General features: G+C 60.6%; 2 protein-coding genes across 3 annotated transcripts in view; one reads left to right on the top strand and one right to left on the bottom strand.

Annotated features, from left to right (window-relative positions):
- Positions 1 to 1028: 1028 nt before the first annotated feature.
- TMEM79 (transmembrane protein 79) lies at positions 1029 to 6343 on the bottom strand. 2 transcript variants are annotated; one of them, XM_032845108.1, is made up of 4 exons: positions 5527 to 6342; positions 3923 to 4725; positions 3561 to 3774; positions 1029 to 1312 (listed from the first exon to the last, which is right to left on the bottom strand). In XM_032845108.1, exons 2-4 carry the CDS (start codon positions 4680 to 4682, stop codon positions 1099 to 1101), a joined length of 1188 nt encoding a protein of 395 aa, XP_032700999.1. In that variant the 5' UTR covers positions 4683 to 4725; positions 5527 to 6342; the 3' UTR covers positions 1029 to 1098. The 2 variants fall into 2 exon arrangements, with proteins under 2 accessions (XP_032700999.1, XP_032701000.1); XM_032845109.1 differs by lacking the exon at positions 1029 to 1312 and adding an exon at positions 3278 to 3352 and having other exon boundaries at positions 5527 to 6343.
- A 703-nt stretch (positions 6344 to 7046) lies between these two features.
- The window catches only part of SMG5 (SMG5 nonsense mediated mRNA decay factor), a 24042-nt gene continuing 12241 nt past the window's right edge, over positions 7047 to 18847 (top strand). The window contains exons 1-11 of the mRNA XM_032845010.1: positions 7047 to 7255; positions 10525 to 10623; positions 11127 to 11250; positions 11608 to 11764; positions 13594 to 13683; positions 14614 to 14703; positions 15358 to 15436; positions 17399 to 17524; positions 17610 to 17678; positions 17833 to 18041; positions 18664 to 18801. Coding sequence (XP_032700901.1) covers positions 11152 to 11250; positions 11608 to 11764; positions 13594 to 13683; positions 14614 to 14703; positions 15358 to 15436; positions 17399 to 17524; positions 17610 to 17678; positions 17833 to 18041; positions 18664 to 18801 — 1057 coding nt within the window. The 5' untranslated portion in view covers positions 7047 to 7255; positions 10525 to 10623; positions 11127 to 11151. The remainder of the gene's footprint in view (positions 7256 to 10524; positions 10624 to 11126; positions 11251 to 11607; positions 11765 to 13593; positions 13684 to 14613; positions 14704 to 15357; positions 15437 to 17398; positions 17525 to 17609; positions 17679 to 17832; positions 18042 to 18663; positions 18802 to 18847) is intronic.

Here is an 18847-nt window from a genome sequence, read left to right as displayed (position 1 = left end):
TGCTAGAGGTGGGGAGGGTCCCTTGGCAATCCCTTCCCACCCCTCGAGCCCTGTTTCCCGGGATGGGACTCGGGCCTAATGAGAGGCCTTCTGACTGGTTGGACACTCTGGAAGGGATGAAATAGACTCTTTTCCCCCGCCAAGGGCTCGTCTGTCAGTGTGCGGGTTTCATGGGTGCCGGGGAGGGGGTGCTGGTTCCAGGAACCGAAGGCTGAGGTGTGGGCACGGGAGGTGTGGGCAAGGGAGGCCGTGTGTGGTCCCCTCTCTTCCCTCCAGCACGCCCCTCTCTGTCCTGGGGGGCAGGGGGTGCTGGACCAGTTGGCTCACACCAGGAAGGGACACCTGAGAGTGGGGTTCAAGCATGAATAGTGCGGGAGGACCGTGGCGGTCATTTATTGTCACACACATGTTCACACAGGGTTCACATCGGCCACCGCACCCTGCAGGCACCCCAGCCACCATGTGCGTGGGTGCACGCACACACACCCCTGCCCCTCTCCGGACGGAGGCTTCCCCTCCCCTCTGCAGTTTGGAGGTGGGGGGTTGGGGGCCTGAGTGGGTCAGAAGGGAGCAGGCGGCAGCTCTGGGCTAGGGCAGCTTCGATCATCTTGACCGAAGCTAAAAGTCCTACAGGGGCCCGTGGTGGAGGGTCCTGAACCCAGGCCCGCAGGAAGGTTTCTGCCAAACGTGCAAGTCCCGTGTGATCGGATGCCCAGGCTTTACCTTGGGCACGGGCAATACTGCCCGTCTCCCTGTGGCCCGTAGCACAGATATGGTCAGTCAGTGGAGGCTCTGCCTGCGCGGCCTCACGGGGGCTGGAGCGTGGGGCGGAGGCCAGCACAGGGGGTCCTGGAGGCAGCGCCAGGGGTGGGGGTGTTGCTCAGGAGGGAACCATGCCCCCGCTCCCTGTGCCATCCTCCTGCCCTCAGCCTGCAGAAGGGGCATGGCCGTCCACCTCTTCCCCTGCAAGAAACCAGCTGAATCCCCTCCCGGCAGCCGAGGGCTCCCGAGGTGAAAGGGGGGAGAGCAGGGGACAGGTGGGCAATCCTGGGGCTTGTCCCCCGAGGCAGTGAGGCTGGGGGGAGCCGAGTGGGGGCCTCAGCCCCAGGGACGAGGCCTGAGGTCCAAGGCCGAGCGGGCGTGGTCGGGGTAGTCCAGGCGGCTCTCGGCAATGGCGAGCACGCGCTCGGGCTCCACCACGAACATGTAGTACAGGTTCCACACCAGCATGGACAGCAGCGGCAGGAATGTGAGGCCGTAGCCAAAGCCTCGAAAGGAGCGGCCCACGGCGAAGGTCAGCCAGTATATCAGCCTGGGGGCGGCAGGGAGAGGAAGCGCGTCAGCTGGCTGGCTTGCGGGCTGATGGGGGGCGGCGGACACGACACGACGTGGGCCCTAGTGTGGACATCCCACATCTCCAGGAGGCCCTCGTCATTCCTCCCTCTCTGCTGACTTTCCAAATTTAAGTCTAAAACTTCAGCGTAGGTGGGATACCTTTCTGTGGTTCAAAATGCAAAGGCACCAGCGAGTACGGTGAAATGTCCCCCGTCCCAATCCCTGGCCCTCAGCCACCCGCCTCCCCTCCACCCGCCTTCAGACGTCCAGGAACCCCATGGCCTGTAGGTCAAGGCTTTATGTGCAGATGAGCAAGCACAAGGTGGATGTCCTTTTCCCATTTTGAAGTTCGGTAGCACACCGTATGGACCGTTCGTGCCACTGCCTGTCCTGGAGATTAGGGTTGTAGCCATACATCACGCACTTCCTCGTCTCTCACAGCCAGACCGTACCCCACTGTACTGGTTTCTCATTTTGCAGATGAAGAAACAAAGACTCCAAAGGGATTAAGTAGAACTGGTCCAAGGTTGCACATCAGGGAAATAGTAAAACTGTGATTTGAACCCAAGCCTGATCATCACCCTCTCTCCTGCCATGTTAGAGGACAGAGGGGAAAAGAGTAAGGAAGCCAGCTTCAAGAGGCCTGGAGCCAAAGGGATAGGCCTCTCCGCTCTTGGAAGATCCATCCCAAATACACACCCCTAGTGCCAGAAGGACAGCAGCCTCTTGTCACATGAAGGACTGCTCGCCACAAAACGCCCGTGCCTCCACTCTCACCAGTTGGACGGAGAAGAGCCTCGGCCCGGGGCTGGCAGGTGCAGCGGGACACTAGGTTCCAGCGGCTGAGCCCTCCCCAAGCACCAGACTCCCACAAGCTCTCTGCGTGAAGTCCCTTGTTGAAGCCCCACACTCTGCAGAGGGTGAAGCCAGGCACGAGTGTTGAGCACCTTGCAGGCGGTAGGGAAGGAAGGGCCCTGGGGGGACACATGGAGGGGCTGTGTTCCAGGCCCCATGGCTGCTGGCGGGCGTCCCCTGACCTGCTGGGCTTCCCTCGCCGTGAACCAGGTGAGAAGGGCCAGACAAGCGCCAGGTCTGCTTAAACCAGCTTCTGTCTGAGGCCAGCGCTCCCCAGGATGGACACGGGGACACGGGAGGGTGAGTGACACAAGTAGGAACACGTTCATCTGGGGGGGGAACATCTGGGAGAGAACAGGCTGCAAGACGGCCACTGGACTCCAGTCAGAAGAACGGCACACGGATGCTAGCTCAAGAGCAAGAATGTTCTGGCACTTAAAGGGACCAGGAATCCTGCATGAAAAGTAACAAAAGGAGGGATGCCTGGGGGGCTCAGTCGTTAACTGCCTTCGGGATCGAGTCCCACACTGGGCTCCCTTTTCAGCAGGGAATCTGCTTCTCCCCCTCCCTGTCACACCCCTGCTTGTGCGCACGATCTCTCTCTCTCTGACAAACACAAGCTTTAAAAAAAAAGTAACAAAAGGAAATACGTTAGGGAAAAAAACGAAAAGATCTGCGTGTGCCTTCAGAAATTCAAAAGTGCTTTCTGGGTTAGCAGCAGTTCACTGGAAACGCCCCACAGGGTTTCGGGTGACTTCCAGATGAAAGCAGAGGAACAAGAGCCAACGTGACTCCGCGCTTACGAGCAGGAGGCCAGTGCCAGTGACCGCCGACAAGCAGGAGGCTCTCTGGCCAGAGGGAAGGTCACAGGACACTGAGGCAAAGGAAACTGTGGGTGGGGGGCAGGGTGCTGGAGTAGGGACATGGAGCGCTGGTGTCTAATACCTGAACGGTCCTGGGCAATTCCAGAGTCAAAGTCAGGACAGCGGTTTGTAACACAAAGACAAGACTCTCTAGTAACTGGGGCCTTTACACGGACATGGAACTGCGCATCGGTCACAGGGGGTGTCTGACTAGAGGCCAGCGGGTGGGAGGTTGATGGAGGTGACACCTGGCAGCCTTTCCAGTTTTGGGTTGGTCCTTGGCTCTCTAAAACAACTTCCTTTGGGAACACAGGGCGCATCACCTGCTCCAGGTGAGGTCAGGTGCAGGCGGAAAGCGGACTCACCTTGCGGGGGGCACATCCGGGCTAATGCGGAATCCCGAGGGCTCCCTGCCCCCGTCTCCCCAGACAAAATGCCGGGGTCCCTCCAGCCCCCCCCCCTCCCCCAACCCCACCCCCCCCACCTCCCCGCCCCCGGCCAGCTCACCGGGAGACGGCAAAGAGACCGGTGAGCAAGGGGAGCAGTTTGAGGGTCTCCTGGGGCAAGTAGGTGGAGAGCACGGCCAGGTTGAAGAAGTACAAGATGAAGAGCTGCACCGACTGGGCCACGTAGCGCCGGTGGATCTCCACCTCCCGCCGGGGCTCCCCAAACGGCCGCAGGGCCGAGAAGCACAGCAGGCTCAGCCCGTACACCAGCAGCCCTGGCGGATCGGAGCGGCCCGTGAGCCGCGGGCTGGAAGCCGGGGAGGGCTCACGGGGGGCGGGGGGCGTGGACCCTGGTGTGCGCCAGGCGCAGGGACCCCGGGGAAGGGGAGCTCCCACCCCCGCTCCCGCCCCCGGCCGGCTCACCCAGTATGATGGGGAAGGTGGCAAAGACCCCGCAGCGCAGCGTGTAGATGAGGCGGGAGCTCATGGTAGGCAGCCGCGGGGCGTCGAAGGGCAGGAAGGCGTAGGCCCCATATAGCAGGCAGGGGAAGAGAACGAGCGCGGCTCCCACCGAGGCCACGGCCCTCAGCCCCTCCCGGCCTCCACAGCCCCCGCAGCCCCCACAAGTGTGGCCCGGCGGCCTCACCACGACCTCGGCCCACTTGCGCTCACAGGGCTCGGGCTGGGTGGGCCGGGTGGGCAGGCAGGCCCGGCGGCCCTCGCCCTCGCCGGCCTCACAGCGCGCAGCCGGGTCCCCCTGGGGCCGCCGCTCGATGCACTGCAGGTCAATGGGCACGAAGGCCCGGGCCGCCTTCTCGGGCACCAGGTTGGCATCATCTTCGGACAACTCCTCCAGCTTGGGGGGTGGCTCTGACCGGAGGGGCTCCGGCTCCATGTCCCGCCACCCGGGGGGGTCTGGGAACAGGGCACTGGGCGGGGGGCCGGTCCCCCAGGGCAAGGTGGCCGCCTCGCTCACTGCGCTGTCAAGACCATCCTCAGGTCCCTCTCCGGCTGTGGTAGACCCAACTGAGGACCCCACCTTGGAGGACGCAGCTCCATGGGTCTCGGCCTCACCTTCCCCTTCTGGCTGCCGGCCGTTGGGGACCAAGGCCTGGGGTGGGCTCTTCTCCGGGGCCTCAGACCCCTTCACTTCCAGCAGGGCCAGGGTCTCGGGTTCTGTCATCCTGGGGCCTCACTCCTGGGGTCTACCATGAGGGCCTACCACCCTGGAGGGAGCAGAAGAAAGATGTGTCAGAAGTTCCTGGTTTCTGGCCCCCGGGACAGGTTGATAGAGTCAGAACTGTCTGGGGCAGCTGGTCTCATGGGCTTTGGCCTCTTCTGGGACCTTAGGGAGAACATGGGGCCAAGAAAGGTGTTGAAAAGAAGGAGGTGGGAGGGAAGTGAGCAGCTGAAATGGAGACACCCTTTCTGCGTCAAATGCTACCCAGCAGGAGAGGGTGAGTCAGGGGGCGCAGGCGCTGGCAGCTGTGGCCTCGGCCAGCTCCCACCCACACCATCTACTCCCTCCACCAAAACCCCTGGGGTCATAGCCACCCTCATGCAAAAACAGGAGGACAAAAGGGTTTCTAGAGCTTTGCCAGGAGCTCCCTTCCCACCAGGGGCCTCTCTGCCCCTCCATCTTCAATTCTCCCCTTCTTGTCAATCCCTGCTTGGAACTCTCCTGGTAACTGATACCACTGATCTGCCTACAACTCTGCCCCAAGGATCCGGCAGTGGCCGTGTGCCCTGCTCTTTCGTCTCCAAGGTGGGCACCTGGGCAGTCTCCACAATCTTCACCAGCCCCTGTCCTCTGTCCTCCATCTCCAGAGGGCCTGGGGCTGTCCCTTCTGAGTTCTAGGTCTAATCATGGCTGTTCCCCATGCCTCCTCTCCTTTATCCCCTCCCTGTTTTCTCCATCTCACTCCTGCTGGATGGGGCTGGGTCCCTTCCCCCCACCTCCTCAAGCCTGCCTTCCCTGCCTTCCCCCCACCTGCCTCTAGCTATGTAGACCCATGATACCCTCTTACTTTCCATCTGGAGAGACGGAGGGTCCCCAACGTCTGGGAAGGAGCTGCCCGGCTCCCTGCTGGCTGTGCAAGTGTTCCTCTCAGTCTCTCTCCCTTTACCTGTGTCTCCAAACCTGTCTGACCAGAGCAGGTGGGGCCCAGATTAAAGGGGCAGGACCCGCCCTGCTGAATCTGCCGACAGAAAAAGCATTGGCGGAGGACGTCGTCATCCTTTCTGAAAGTGGGGGTGCAGCTGGGCGTAAAGGGGAGCGTGAGGTCCAGGCACATGGGATGTGTGGGAGCCTGAAGCTCGGCAAAGCAGAGGGTAAAGAGTGGGTCTGTACATGAAATGATGCTTGGAGTAGGTTGGGAGACCCAGAAAAGAAGTGGAATTTCTACCGTTATCCATGAATATTTGTGGAGCACCTGTTTCTAGTCAGGCACTATTCTAGGCACAGACATAGGAGACAAGATGACAGGCAAGGTCCCTGCCCTCCAGAAGCTTGTTGTATTGGGGTTCCAGGTAATGAAGAGCCTAACCTGTCAGACGATTAGAGAAAAACCTCTTAGCCAAGATGACATTTGAGCTGTGACCTCATGGGAAGTAAGGAGTGTCCTAAGGAGGGGACAGCAGGAGAAAGCCCAGCCTAGGTGGTTTCAGGAACAGAAAAAAGGTCGGTGCAGGAGACGGAGGGGGAGGGGAGGTTATGTTCCCATCATAACTCACAAAGACCCCCAAAACACCTCGCTTTGCAGCCTGGATGCAAGGTTAGGAAAGCGATCAGAATCCAAGGTGACCTTCCAAGGCAGAGGGCGCGTGGCTGCTCGCTCCCGTGGGGGCTGCTCGCTCCCGTGGGGGCTGCTCGCTCCCGTGGGGGCTGCTCGCTCCCGTGGGGCCTCACCCCCGAGCCGTCGGAGCTCTGGGAGGGCGGGACAGGGTCTGGGTCGCTCGCCCCGCGTCGCGTGGCCGGGTGTGACTGTTTGCGGGGCTGCTGAGAGACGCGCGGGTGTGGGTCTGGGCGACGGGAGCCGGGGAACCGCGGACGCGGTCAAGGCTGGCGTCTCGGAGGGCCGGCCGCTCGCGTGCCGCCTTTTGAAGGGAACTTTCAGGTACACTTAGGTTTGTTCAAGAGACCGCGGGGGGTGGGGGTGGGGGAGGGAGGAGTCGGCAGTGATCCGAAAGCGACGCGGCTCCAGCGGGGGTTGGGGTGAAGGGTCGGAAGGACGGACCGAGGACGGACCTGCTCTGCCGGACAGAGCAGAGCCTCGCTCCTAGCTGTGGGCCCATCTGCCGCCCCGCAGCCCAGCTCCAGCCCCTCGCAGGGTCCGCCGTCCGCTCGCGGGCGGCTTTGTCAATAAAGTTTTCCGCAGGGGCTTGCAGAAGCCGGAAGGAGGCCGCGCTGCCCAGAGTTAGTTCGGGCAACTTCCCGGGAGGGAAAACGAGCTTCGCGAGATTTGGCGGCGTTCAGGCCGCGGGCCCGCCGCTGGGCGGCTGCTATCGCGAGATTTGGCGGGCGGAGGAGGAGCTGTCGCGGGCAGCCGCCTCACAGCGATGGCGGCCGAGCAGGGCCGGCGGCGGCGGCGGCGGCTGCGGCTCCGGCCGGACACGGCAGTGGTGGCGGTAGCGGCGGGCGGCGGGGGCCTGTGACCGGGAGCCGCCCCGGACCCAGGCACCATGAGCCAAGGCCCCCCCCCCAGGGGAGAGCAGCGAGCCCGAGGCGAAGGTCCTCCACACCAAGCGGCTTTACCGGTGAGGGGCCGGGGCGTGCGTGCGGCCGCCGGGGGAAGTGGGCGCCGCGGGGGCGGGGCTGCGGCGGGCGGGGCCGGGGTGCGGGGGGGGCGCGGGAGGGCGCAGCCGGGCGGCGAGCCGGGTGGGCGCGGGGCCCGGCGGGGGCCGAAGCCGGGGGCGGCCGGGGGGCGCACGTGGAGGAGGCCCCTGGCCCGGAGCCTGGGGCGGGCGCCGAGCTCTGCGGGCCGCGGAGGTGAGGGTGGGGTCGCAGGCGGGGAGGACCCGGAAGGGAGCGGCGCTCCGAACCCCGCAGGACGCGACGGAGGGGAGTGCCCCGGCCTGCGGTCCGGAGAGCTAGGGGCTCCGTGTGACCTTGGGCCTCGCCGTCCGCATCCTGGAGAGGACGGCTTGGGTCGGGTACGCCCTGAAGTCCCTCCCGGTCGCGTTTTGCGGAGTTTGAATGAAAAGAGAGGCCGAAGACGAGTTGCGTCGGCCTGGAGGGGCCACGAAGGGCCAGGTCCAGAGTGTTCCTAGGTCACGGGAGCCCATTTCAGGGCACCGGGGCCCTCCTGGTCGCGAGCCCTGCTCCCTCCCAGCCTCAGGACTACAGCCCCTTGCCAGGCAGTGTCCATCCCCAGTTTCTGGTTCCCGCAGCGCCACTCGCCCCCCGCAGGTCCTGGCTGCCGCCCCCGTCCCTCTGCTGAGGCCGCCGTGCGCTCTTCCCACACAGGGTCGAGGATTTCTTCTTTCTGGGGGGCAGCTGGAACGTGGTTTCTAGAACTGGGGCAGAATGGGTGAAGCGTGAGACGAGGTTGAGGTTGCTGCTCTCTAGTAGAGGGTGAGGTTCGTAGAACAGGGGTCCTCGGCGGGGCGGCCCCATCTCGGCGGGGCGAGAGTCGGAGCTGTTCTTTCCCTCCCGCCACTGGCCGTCCTGCCTTTCTGGCCTTTGTAAGTCAGAAGCACAGGGGAGTATAGGTCGCTCCAAAACAGCAAAGTGATCCAATCGGCAGCCCCTGGGCGCCCACTGTGGGCTGCCCCCAGCCGTCTCAGGGTGGGTGAGGAGCCCGCGGTGGGTGACACGGGTGCCGCGTCACCCTGCCGACCGAGCGTGGGCCCTGCCTGCGAGATCCCGCACGTGTCTCCAGCTTTCAGCAGCGGCCTGGTCGTCCTTCTGATCGTTCGCGGGCCTCGCTGCCCCTCGGCCCACCCCAGTACCTCACGGGACTGACGAGGTGATGTGGGTGCACATGTGGCTTACGTGCGCGCGTGCGTCCCTCTGCCTGTGCCTGTGTTCTTGGCTTTGAGCCGGGTGGAAACGGGAGGCGGCAGGTCGCTGCTTTGATTCCTTACAGACGCAGTGGTGACTGCGGGAAGGAAGCGGGGAAGGAAGGTCTGCTTCCTCTGCCCCACGTAAATGTGTGGTTAGATACGAACTGTCACTCTGAGCTTCAGTAAATTGGGGCAATTCCCAGCGTCTGCTTGTAGACGGAGATTCTGAAAAGTTTTAGAAGAGGAGAAGGCAGCAGTAGCAGGGATGCTGGAAGGGCCACAAACACCAGTTAATTAATTAGGCTGACGAACTATTTTTAAAAAGTCATTTTTCGGGGAGCCTGCTGGCTCAGGAGTGCACGCAGCTCTTGATCTTAGGGTCACGCATTCAGTCCCATGTTGGGTGTACAGATTACTCTAAAAAAAAAAAGAAAGAAGAGAATCTGCAATTAGAACTTTCCGGAGTGATGGTTATTAAGCTTTCTTGGATGGACAGCTAGGGAGAGCTGTGGAGCCGGTCCATAAAGGCATGTGCACACGCTCCTGAGGTCTGTCCGTGGCCCGGAAGTTCGAAAGCCCTGCCCTGGGGAACTAAGGGGGCCTAGGATAAAGTCACGGATGGCCGTCTGACAGCCCTGGCATGGAGGGCCAGGCTGGCTCAGAGGGCTTGGCTCCCATCTGTAGGCGGCCCAGAAGTCGTTTGCAGAAATGCTGAGCTCTCAAGATTGCCTGTGAGAAGGCCCAGAGTCCCCTCCCGCCCGCTCCTCTGGGTGCTGGCGGTCACGTTGCCCTGGGCAGGGCAGCGTCTGTTGGCGTCCCACCTGAGCCTCCGCAGGGAGCCAGCCTGCCGTGGCCCACTTTGCCAGCCCAGGGGCCCAGGTCTCAGTGTTCTGAAACAGTCACCAAACCCTCCCTTTCTTGGTTGCTTGTGTGCCGGAGCTGTTTCTGAGTTTCCCTGTTCCACAGCTGTTACCTGCCTTCCTCTGGGTTTTCCCCTTCTAGAGATGGCACGTCCCTCTGGCACTTCTCAGCCATCCATGGTGGCGTTTCAGTGGCCTTTTCTCGTGGTGTCTGGGGTCGCCTCCTGGCCTTACGACAAGAAAGATAGAAGCTACTACTTGCTGAGTCTGCATGTATGAGGCACCATCATGAGTGCTTCACGTATTTGCTAATTTAATCCTCGCGCAGGGGCCGTAATTGTGCTTCCATTTTGTAGATGGGAGAGCTGGGACACAAGGAAGTTAGCGCTTTCGCCCCGCACCCAGAGCCTGTCATAGCAAGCAAAGAGTCGAGGAGACCTTGCGACTACGCAGTACGCGGTGCAGCCCCCCTCCCCATTCTTCCGTACCCCACTAATTCAGAAATAGAAATTTATGCTAGGGAGGCCTTTCCTTTGTGTCAGGGTCAGTAAGCCCTTGGACAATGATTAACTCGTGTCCCGTTACTTGTTGAGCGGCTGCCGTGTGCCAGGGCCTCATGCGAGTCCTTTCAGTTTGTCCTCACAGTCCCCTGTGGCGGCTGCCATGCCTGTCCCCATTTTTATGGACAGGGAAACTGAGGCTTGGAGAGCTTAATTTGCCTAAAATTACAGACGTAGACACAGCCAGGGTCAGAGCCTGCATTTCCTGTGGGCGTCCCAGCACAGGTTCCTTCCATTAAGAGAATCCAGCTTTTCCTATCACGGGGCTTCTCTGCTTTGACACCTTGGACACTTGGAGCAAGATATGTATTGTGGTGGACTGTCCCATGTGTCGTGGGGCTTCTGGCGGCCCCCACTGTAAGCCAGTAGCAGCTCCCCTGCCCCCCAAGCCCCGCCGCAAGTAGTGACAGAACTGTCCCCAGGGGAGAGGGCTATTCTTGGGGTGCGTGGCGACTGTCCATCTGCTTTTGTACAGCTTAGCCTGCAGCCTTCCTGTTTCCCTCCCCCTAATTCTGTAGCTTCTTCTTTAGGATCAGAGCCCCCGCCCCAGCCTGCCTGGGCATATGCAGGGCTCAGGGCTCTCTGCCTGTGCTCCTTCCAGGGCCGTGGTGGAGGCTGTGCATCGACTTGACCTCATCCTTTGCAACAAAACCGCTTATCAGGAGGTGTTCAAACCAGAGAACATTAGCCTGAGGAACAAGTAAGCCGGAGACTCTCAACGACAGAGCCTTAAGCTTTCTCTGCCTTTCTCCCCCGAAACCCTGTCGCACACAGACGCGTGTTCTGTCTTACCTCCTGAGCTCGTGGTACGGTAACGGGCTGAGAACTCTGGCCTTCCTGAGAGAGAACGTGGGGACCCCTCACTGTCTCTGCAGCTTCTTCCTCTAGCGGCCTCGTGCCACTAGACGGCACTGAGTTGGGGGAACCGGCCATGCTACCAAATGGCAGGAAAGAAAGATGGGGTTAAAAGGCAGGAAAAAAGGAGAGAAGTGTGCAGGGCGCAAAGAAGATTATTAAAGTTCTTACTGCTCCCGCCTCTATCCTTTGGGGTTTCCCCTGCTTTCCAGGACTGCTGTTTGTCCCAAGTCCTGCAGACAGACCCTGGATGTCCCTTGGGAGGCATGGGAATTTGTGGGTCGGGGCATCGCACATGCCTCCCTGCCCCAAGGATGGTCAGCCTCCCGTGCTGCTCTGTGCCCTCAGGCTGCGCGAGCTGTGCGTCAAGCTTATGTTCCTGCACCCAGTGGACTATGGGAGGAAGGCCGAGGAGCTGCTCTGGAGGAAGGTGTACTACGAAGTTATTCAGCTCATCAAGACTCACAAGACGGTAAGGGGAGGGCCCAGGTTTTGAGAAGAAAGGTGTCTGAAGAGGGAAGCTGAGAACGGAAGAGACAGCTAGGAAGGTGGGCCAGGACATGGTTGGAGGTAGAGGAACCACGGAGAAGAGGCAGGAAGGAGGGAGGGATCCGATGTAATTAGGATTGGCCGGGGAGCCTCCTCCCAGACGGGAAGATGAGAGAGGTGGATCTGAGGGTGTGGGGTGACTCGTGAGTGAAGGGGGATGTGGGCAAAGTTCCAGAGCCAAGAATTCAAGTTTGTTTCCTGGTGAGAGGACTGGGGTCAGGGAGGGGAACAGCCCTGTGAGCTCACGGCTTAGCAGCCCCTCCGCTTTCCCGCCGTCCAGCACATCCACAGCCGGAGCGCCTTGGAGTGCGCCTACCGGACACACCTGGTCGCTGGGATCGGCTTCTACCAGCACCTGCTTCTCTATATCCAGTCCCACTACCAGCTGGAACTTCAGTGCTGCATCGACTGGACTCACGTCACCGACCCCCTCATAGGTCAGTGACCTCCGACAGGTGGGCTGGGGAGCGAGTGTAGGGGCCGCCACATCTGGCCTTCTTTACTCTACTGGGTTCTGTAGCTGGTGACCTGGCCAGGCACAGAGGATTCTAGCCAGACCTGCAGATGGTCCGTGGACTTCGGGTTTCTCTAGACAAGCGCGCGAGGTTGGGTGAAGACCTGGAGGAAAGAGGGGTTTCCGTTGGCCGGGGGTGCAGACGAGGAGGTGTCTGAAGGACGGCCGGGATGTTGCGAGCAGGCCCGTCCCTGGAGGGTGGAAGTAACAGCACTTGTTTTCTTCTTGCCCTTGAGTTTGCTCAGCACCGCGTGTGTGTGTTTTCTTTTTTTAAGTATTTATTTATTTATTTATTTAGTTAGTTAGTTAGTTAGTTAGTTAGTTATTTTCATAGTCTCTACGCCCAGCGTGGGGCTTCAAGTCACGACCCCAAGATCAGGAGCCTCCCACTGCCCTGCCCTGGCTGAGCTGGCCGGGCGCCCCCAGCACTGTTTCTCTTAACTTCAGAAATTGTTTCCTAGCTTTTTTGTGCGTATTGAAAGTGTTAGGAATGTTTATGGACGTTCCTTCAAGATAGTGCTGCGTGGTTAGGTGTCACAGGTGGGTGTCTGCGTGGCTGCCCGAGGGGCCGGCGACTGTGCTCGACCTCCTTCCCTCCTCGTCTGACGTCTGGCCGCTCACACTCCTTCCTGCTTCCTGCCTGTGCCCCTGCCCTGGCCAGACGCTGTCGGTACCACCTCTGGGCATTCTCCGTCAGAAGCCCAGCGCTGCATCTGGTGCATTTACAAAACATTTAAAAACAACGATGTAACCTAAGACCACCCTCCTAGATGCCATAGCAGATGGCCAGAGGGGTCCAGAGCCCCCGCAGTGAAGAGCCTTCACTTCGGAGGCTCTGTTCCCTGAACTCAGTTTTTCTCCTCATTGACGTGCTCGCGTCCGGCTGACTGAGGACGCCTGTAGAACGTACTAGGAAGGGCTTCTCGGGGCGGGTCTCGTAGCCAGCAGCTTGGCGACGTGGTGATGTGGACAGAGGGGAGCGGCTCGAGCCAGTCTGCCTTTCGAGTCCTGGCTCTGCCACTCACCAGTGTGTGACGTGCTTCTTGACTGCTGGGTGGGAGCAGTGAAAGTCACCCTCGCCAGAGGTTGCTGTGGGACCCGCTGACACCAAACAGCACTTAGACCAACCAGTGCCTGATACGTGGGGGAGCTGCCCCCCAGAGAGCTCGAGCTCTCTGAACTGAGAAGGGGGAGCTGAGAGCCCCGCACATCGGCTCCGGCCACGCCAGTGCTCAGGCACGGCAGGCTCACCTGTCTCCTGCACGGGCAGACTCCCTAGTAGGTGGCCTTCTCCATAGGCCTCCTCCCCCAGGAAGTCTGGGGCATCCGCCTTGGCCTCTTGTACATTTCGTTCTTCCCGGCAGGTTTCCCGTCTCTACCCAGACCTTTCCTCCTTACGTGGGAAGCTGCTGCCCAAGGCACCCAAGACTGCCTTGACAGTTGGCCTCCTCCTCTTCTTCCTTTCTAGAAGCCTTCCTATGATGACCTTTCACGTCGCCTTTCCCCAGGAAACTCTCCTGGCCTGAGGACCCTCGCCTGTCTCCTCCAGTTCCTTCCCGTCCCGTGAATGACCCCTGCCTGCTGGCCTCTGTCTCTCCACCTGGTCCTAGATGCACGTCCCCCTGCCCCTAACACAGGGTTTCAGGACGAGCGTTGGATTCTTGATCTCCTTTCCCCACCTAGGAAAGATGTTTCCCGTTAGGTAGAGGGCCAGGGAAGGGGCTTCTGAGTGTCCCTTTCTGTCTTTCTCAGGATGCAAGAAGCCAGTGTCTGCATCAGGGAAGGAGATGGACTGGGCACAGATGGCGTGCCACCGGTGTCTCGTGTACCTGGGGGATTTGTGTAAGAAACGGCACTCTCGTTGGGGCAACGGTTTGGGCTGCAGGACAGGCGGGAAGCTGCTTCCATTGTTGGTACCAGCTTGTATGTGGCGGGAGAGCAAGAGGAATAGTTTGTGGTCTGTGACTAACGTGTCCCTTTGTCCCTGCTCCTCCATGAGCCAGAAAGGACCAGTGCCTATAGAAGAAGGAAATAAACTTTGAGAAAGTCTGGGTGATAACTCAGGTTCAGTATTGGGTTAGGAAGATTTTTTTAGTTGGATGTTTTTCTCTTTTGGGGTTTGCTTTTTTCATTTTTCCTGGACTCCTAGAGGAATTGAAGTTCAGCCTCCTGGAGGGTTTCCCTGCCCGGCAAACGTTCTCAGAATGGAGGAGTACTCTCTTGCCTGCTGGGCCCAGGCCTCTAGTCCTGGTAGCTAAAGGTTCCTTATTAGGCTGCTAGATACATTACTTCTTGTCCCTGAGGCTTTTCCTCCCTGCCCTGTGCACTCCTGGCCCCCTCATGGGCCCTGTGTGCAGAGAGAGCACCTGCCTCGCGTTAGACTGGTCGAGTGTCCTCATTAACGTCCTCCCTGCAGGATCAGACAGCTGTATTCCAGAACCCACTACCGGAGGTCCTCCAAGCAGTTATGGCTGCCGGTGCCCGGGTCCCCTTCCCAGGTCCCCTTCTGTTGGGAGGAGATAAACAAGAGCCTGTTTACAAACACTAAACATTCCCCACACCCTGAAGCTCCCAGCAGGGAAGAGAGAGTTGAAGGATTGGCCCACGGTCATGCAGAGTTAAGATTATACCCAAGGCCCAAGCAGCCAGCCTCATAGCTCAGGTGTCTTCCTCCCAGGGTCTTCCTACAGCTCCACAGAGTGGACTCCAGGACGAGGGGAGGTTTCTCTGAAACACGGCAGCATCACGTTTCCTTCCTTCTGTCTCCTGCAGCGCGTTACCAGAATGAACTAGCTGGCGTAGACACCGAGCTGCTAGCCGAGAGATTTTACTACCAAGCCTTGTCAGTAGCTCCCCAGATTGGTAAGTGGCATCTGACTCAGGGCTCCCTAACCAGCAGCATTTTTCAGCAGGAGGACAGCGTGGAGAGGGCAGGCAGGCCGCACTGGCTTCCCTGCATCCCCCTCGTGCTCGGTCCCGTCACACTGTGCCTTGGTTGGGCACTCGCCCTCTCGAACACAGGCTCAAGAGAGAGGCAGATTCTTTATCTGAGAAGGAGGGAGGCAGAGGGTAAGGAAGAGAAGAAGGCTCCCTTGTCTCTGAGGCCTCTGTAGAGAGAGGAAGTGACACTTGAGGGACAGTGGGAGCAGGGGGAATGCTCCATTGCATGGAGAGGTGGGGATTTGCTTGCAGTAGGAGAGCTCAGGGGTGAGAAACAGAGCTGGGGAAGAGGAGAGGCTCTGTGGGTTTCCAGCAACCCTAGAGTTGCCGCAGCCGCCGCTGACGGGATAGCGCCCAGTGGTGCCGATCCCTGGCAGGCGAGGCCGGAAATGAGTGTCCAGCCAGTCCCCTGGGGAAATAGGATTGGCCGCTCCTCCCCTGGGACGCTGGTGTCCTCTGTAGACCTGGGCCACCTCCTCCGCACGAGCCCATGAGTTCCCCGGTGCTCAGCAGTGCTGGGTCATGGCGGCAGGGGAATGTCATGGCTCAGACCACATGACTTTTGTGTCCCTGCAGGGATGCCCTTCAACCAGCTGGGCACGCTTGCAGGTGGCAAGTACTACAACGTGGAGGCCATGTACTGCTACCTGCGCTGGTGAGTGCCGCCTGCGGGCCTCGCGTTCCCACTGCTGCTGCTTCGCTCCCCGCCCTTTCCTCGCTCCTGCTTGTCACGGATCCGCCTGGATTGGAAGGTGCTCGGGCGGCTGGCAGAGCTGCCCACCGTCTGCTGGGAAGTGCAGGATGGCTGTCTTGGGGGAGGAAGTCAATGGCGTGTGGTGGGCGGAATGGTGTCAGGGTAGCGGCTGTCAAGAACAGCACAACTGTCGGGCTTTGGTGTCCGAGTGACCATGGCGACAGTGCGGGAGGCCGCTGAACCGCAGGGTGGCCGCTGCTTCCCCAGTGCCGACGCGCCCTCAGAGTAAGGAGCCTCGGCTTCAGGATGGCTGAGCTGAGTGGACTTAGGTCACCAAGTCGCCCGAGCCAAGTGGACGTGTGTCTGATGGGTTGCCGGGTGCCCCATTGAGGTAACGGTCAGGAATAAACTGCCTGGGCCCCAGCGGCAGCCGCCTTGTTGGGGCCGATGGCTCCATGAGAAGCCAGACGTTTCCAGAAGATGCTGCTGTGAACTGGGCTTCCAAGCAAGGGGAGTGGAGGGAGCTGGTCCTTCATAAGCATGTGGGCTGTGTGCGGAAGTGTGAAGTGAGCGTCTGCCTTCTCGTTCCCTGTGCCGTGATCCGTGGTTCATTTGGTCCAGGAAGCCTTTCTTCTTGAGTCAGCACAGTGTCTGCTCTGGGGGCGCCTGCCCCCTGTCCGGGACCGGCACAGACCGGCCCCCGTGGCTGCTGTTCTTAAATACAGGTGACCAGGTTTGTGGGCTTCTGTTGCCTCCTCCCCAGTCCTCTCGTGCCTTTCCGAGAATGCCCCCCTTACTGGTCCTTGGTCCCTCATCACACTCGTGACCGTGATTGCAAGTGATCACTTCCAGAGAGAGCCTGGCACGTCCAGGTTTGGGAGGTGCCCGCGGGGGCCCTGCCTTGCTGTGGCAGTCACGTCTCCCTTTGGTGGGTGAGGCATCTGGGTGGGGCCCAGTCAGGCCGTTCTTTGTCCCCAGTGGCCTTTTCTAGGATCAGTCACTGGTATTCAGCAGCCCTGGGGGCTGCTCTGTCTGGAGCGAGGCTCCTCTGGACCCCTTCCCACTCCGTGTGGTTTCTCTTCTTGGGAGAGATGGATTTCGTACATGGCGGCTCAAGGCTCCGGACATTGGATTGTGACCCAAGACATTTGGAAATAGAACCTGCCCATCTCTTAGGGCCCGGAAGCCAGCAGTCATCTGTGTGGTAATCTGGTGGTCAGAGCAGCTGCCCTGCATCGTCCTCTCCCCCCATCCCCAATTTAAGGCGAGGACGCACAGAACCCATTTCTGGACAGAAGGAGTGTCCGTGACTTTGTGACTACCTCTTATTCACCAGTAACACACATTTCTTTTCTGTCCCTTGCTTCTTATGACAAAAATACATTAAAAACAGCCCAGTGCCCTGTTGGTGCTGTGGGTGCTGCCGTGAGGCCGGCTGGGCTAGGAGCCTCTGCGCTGGCTCGGGGCCTGGGGCCGGCGCGGGGTCCCTGCTCGTCCCGGCTCGGCGTGCACGTGCATACGTGTGGGCGGCACGTGCTGGGCTTGGCCGGTGGCGGGCTTCTCCGCACACTCTCGCCTCCGAGCCAGTGTTTGAGCGCGGGAGCTGTGTGTGCACACTTGTGTGCGGCCGGCTCGTTAGCTGCCGCTTGTCGTTTCGTGCTCTATGCTGCCGTATTTCAGGGACGGTCCCTGACAGAGCGGGAGCAATCATTCTGCTTACGGAGGGAGCGAAGGTGTTGCATTCACTGCGTTGTCCGGAAGTTGTGTCCGTGTGCTTTATCTGGAACGGTGGCCTTGCCCCCAGTCTGGACACAGAAAGGGAGCCTGGGTGCAGCGTGCGTTTGCTCCAAGTACTGTTCCCCGAGCGCCAGCAGAGCGCCGTGCCCTGCCGGGGCTGCACAGTGCACTCTGTGTGTCCTTCAGCATCCAGTCGGAGGTGTCCTTCGAGGGGGCCTATGGGAATCTCAAGCGGCTGTACGACAAGGCAGCCAAGATGTACCACCAGCTGAAGAAGTGCGAGACTCGGAAACTCTCTCCCAGCAAGAAGCGGTGAGTAGGGCCCGTGGGGCTGGGGTGGTGGGACTGGAGGGCCTCTGGGGCATTTGCCATTTCCCTGGGGCTCCTCTTCTTCCAGGTGTAAAGACATCAAGAGGTTGCTGGTGAATTTCATGTACCTGCAGAGCCTCTTGCAGCCCAGGAGCGGGTGAGCGCCAGAGGGTGGGCCCTTGACCTGCATCCCGTGAGCCCCCTCCTGCCCGGCCGGGCCGGCTCTCTGCAGTCTCCCCCGGGCCCCGCAGCTCCTCTTGCCTGCCCCGGGCCCCGTCACTGACCTCCTTGTTGCCCCTGTCCTTCTGCAGCCCAGTGGACTCGGAGCTGACGTCGCTCTGCCAGTCAGTCCTGGAGGACTTCAACCTCTGCCTCTTCTACCTGCCCTCGTCCCCCGGCCTCAGCCTGGCCAGCGAGTGCGAGGAGGACTACGAGGGCGGCTATGCTTTCGTCCCGGACCTCCTTGTCTTTCAGATGGTCATCATCTGTCTCATGGGCGTGCACAGCTTGAAGAGAGCAGGTGACTCCCGTGCCCCGCCTGCTCCCCCGCCCCCACCTGCTTCCTCCCCGGGCTGCCCGCGGCACCTGCCTCACTGCTGGGCCGGGGACCCCTACACTGAAGGAGCTGCTGGTGAAGGAACGAAGGCAACAGCCTGTCCACACTGTGCCCCCACCTCAGGCCCCTCCCGCAGACACACTCTCGGTCACAACCCGGGCCAACAGGAGGGACAGGGTGCTTAGCGGATGACCCAGACAGAATTCCGACTTTGTTGTCGGGGGCAGTTGGGCAGTTGCGCAGACCTTCCTGGGAGCAGCACACATGGAGCAAAGTCGGGAGGAAAAGGGAGGCGGGCCTGGGTGTGTGGGGGCTGGGGCTGTGGGGAGCCCGCCTGAAGGCGTCAGAGCCAGGGCAGGTGGCATGGGCCCACAGGATATGCTCGCCTGAGGACACACACAGTGAGCTGGCACGTCCTAGGCGGCAGGATAATCACGCAGAGACCTGAGGAATCCTTTTTTCTTAGAAGAAGCTTTGAGAAGTTGGTCCTTGAAAGGGGGAGAGCAGGTGAGATAGGGCTGGAGCTCATTGCGCCTGCCCCTCCTCAGAGCCCTGGGCCGCTCATGCCCGGCTTTCCCGGCTTTAGGGTCCAAGCAGTACAGCGCAGCCATTGCCTTCACGCTGGCCCTCTTCTCGCACCTCGTCAACCACGTCAACATACGGCTGCAGGCGGAGCTGGAGGAGAGCGAGAACGCAGGGCCTGCATTCCAGAGCGACGGCACAGGTGCAGGCGGGGGAGGGGTGTTCCAGAGCGACGGCACAGGTGCAGG

Source organism: Lontra canadensis, unplaced genomic scaffold (assembly GCF_010015895.1).
Source record: "Lontra canadensis isolate GAN:19392208 unplaced genomic scaffold, GSC_riverotter_1.0 scaffold160, whole genome shotgun sequence".
Classification (NCBI taxonomy): Eukaryota; Metazoa; Chordata; class Mammalia; order Carnivora; family Mustelidae; genus Lontra; species Lontra canadensis.
The sequence above is the reverse complement of the archived record's forward strand: the minus strand, read 5'-3'. Positions and strand labels throughout refer to the sequence as shown.

What these genes read in the sequence shown, in the direction of transcription:
- TMEM79 (XM_032845108.1), bottom strand. Translation starts at nt 4,682, where the DNA reads ATGACAGAACCCGAGACCCTGGCCCTGCTGGAAGTGAAGGGGTCTGAG. An exon ending in CACCTTCCCCATCATACTGG is followed by an intron (nt 3,775 to 3,922) that starts GTGAGCCGGCCG and finishes CCGATCCGCCAG; the next exon opens with GGCTGCTGGTGTACGGGCTG. An exon ending in GGTCTCTTTGCCGTCTCCCG is followed by an intron (nt 1,313 to 3,560) that starts GTGAGCTGGCCG and finishes TGCCGCCCCCAG; the next exon opens with GCTGATATACTGGCTGACCT.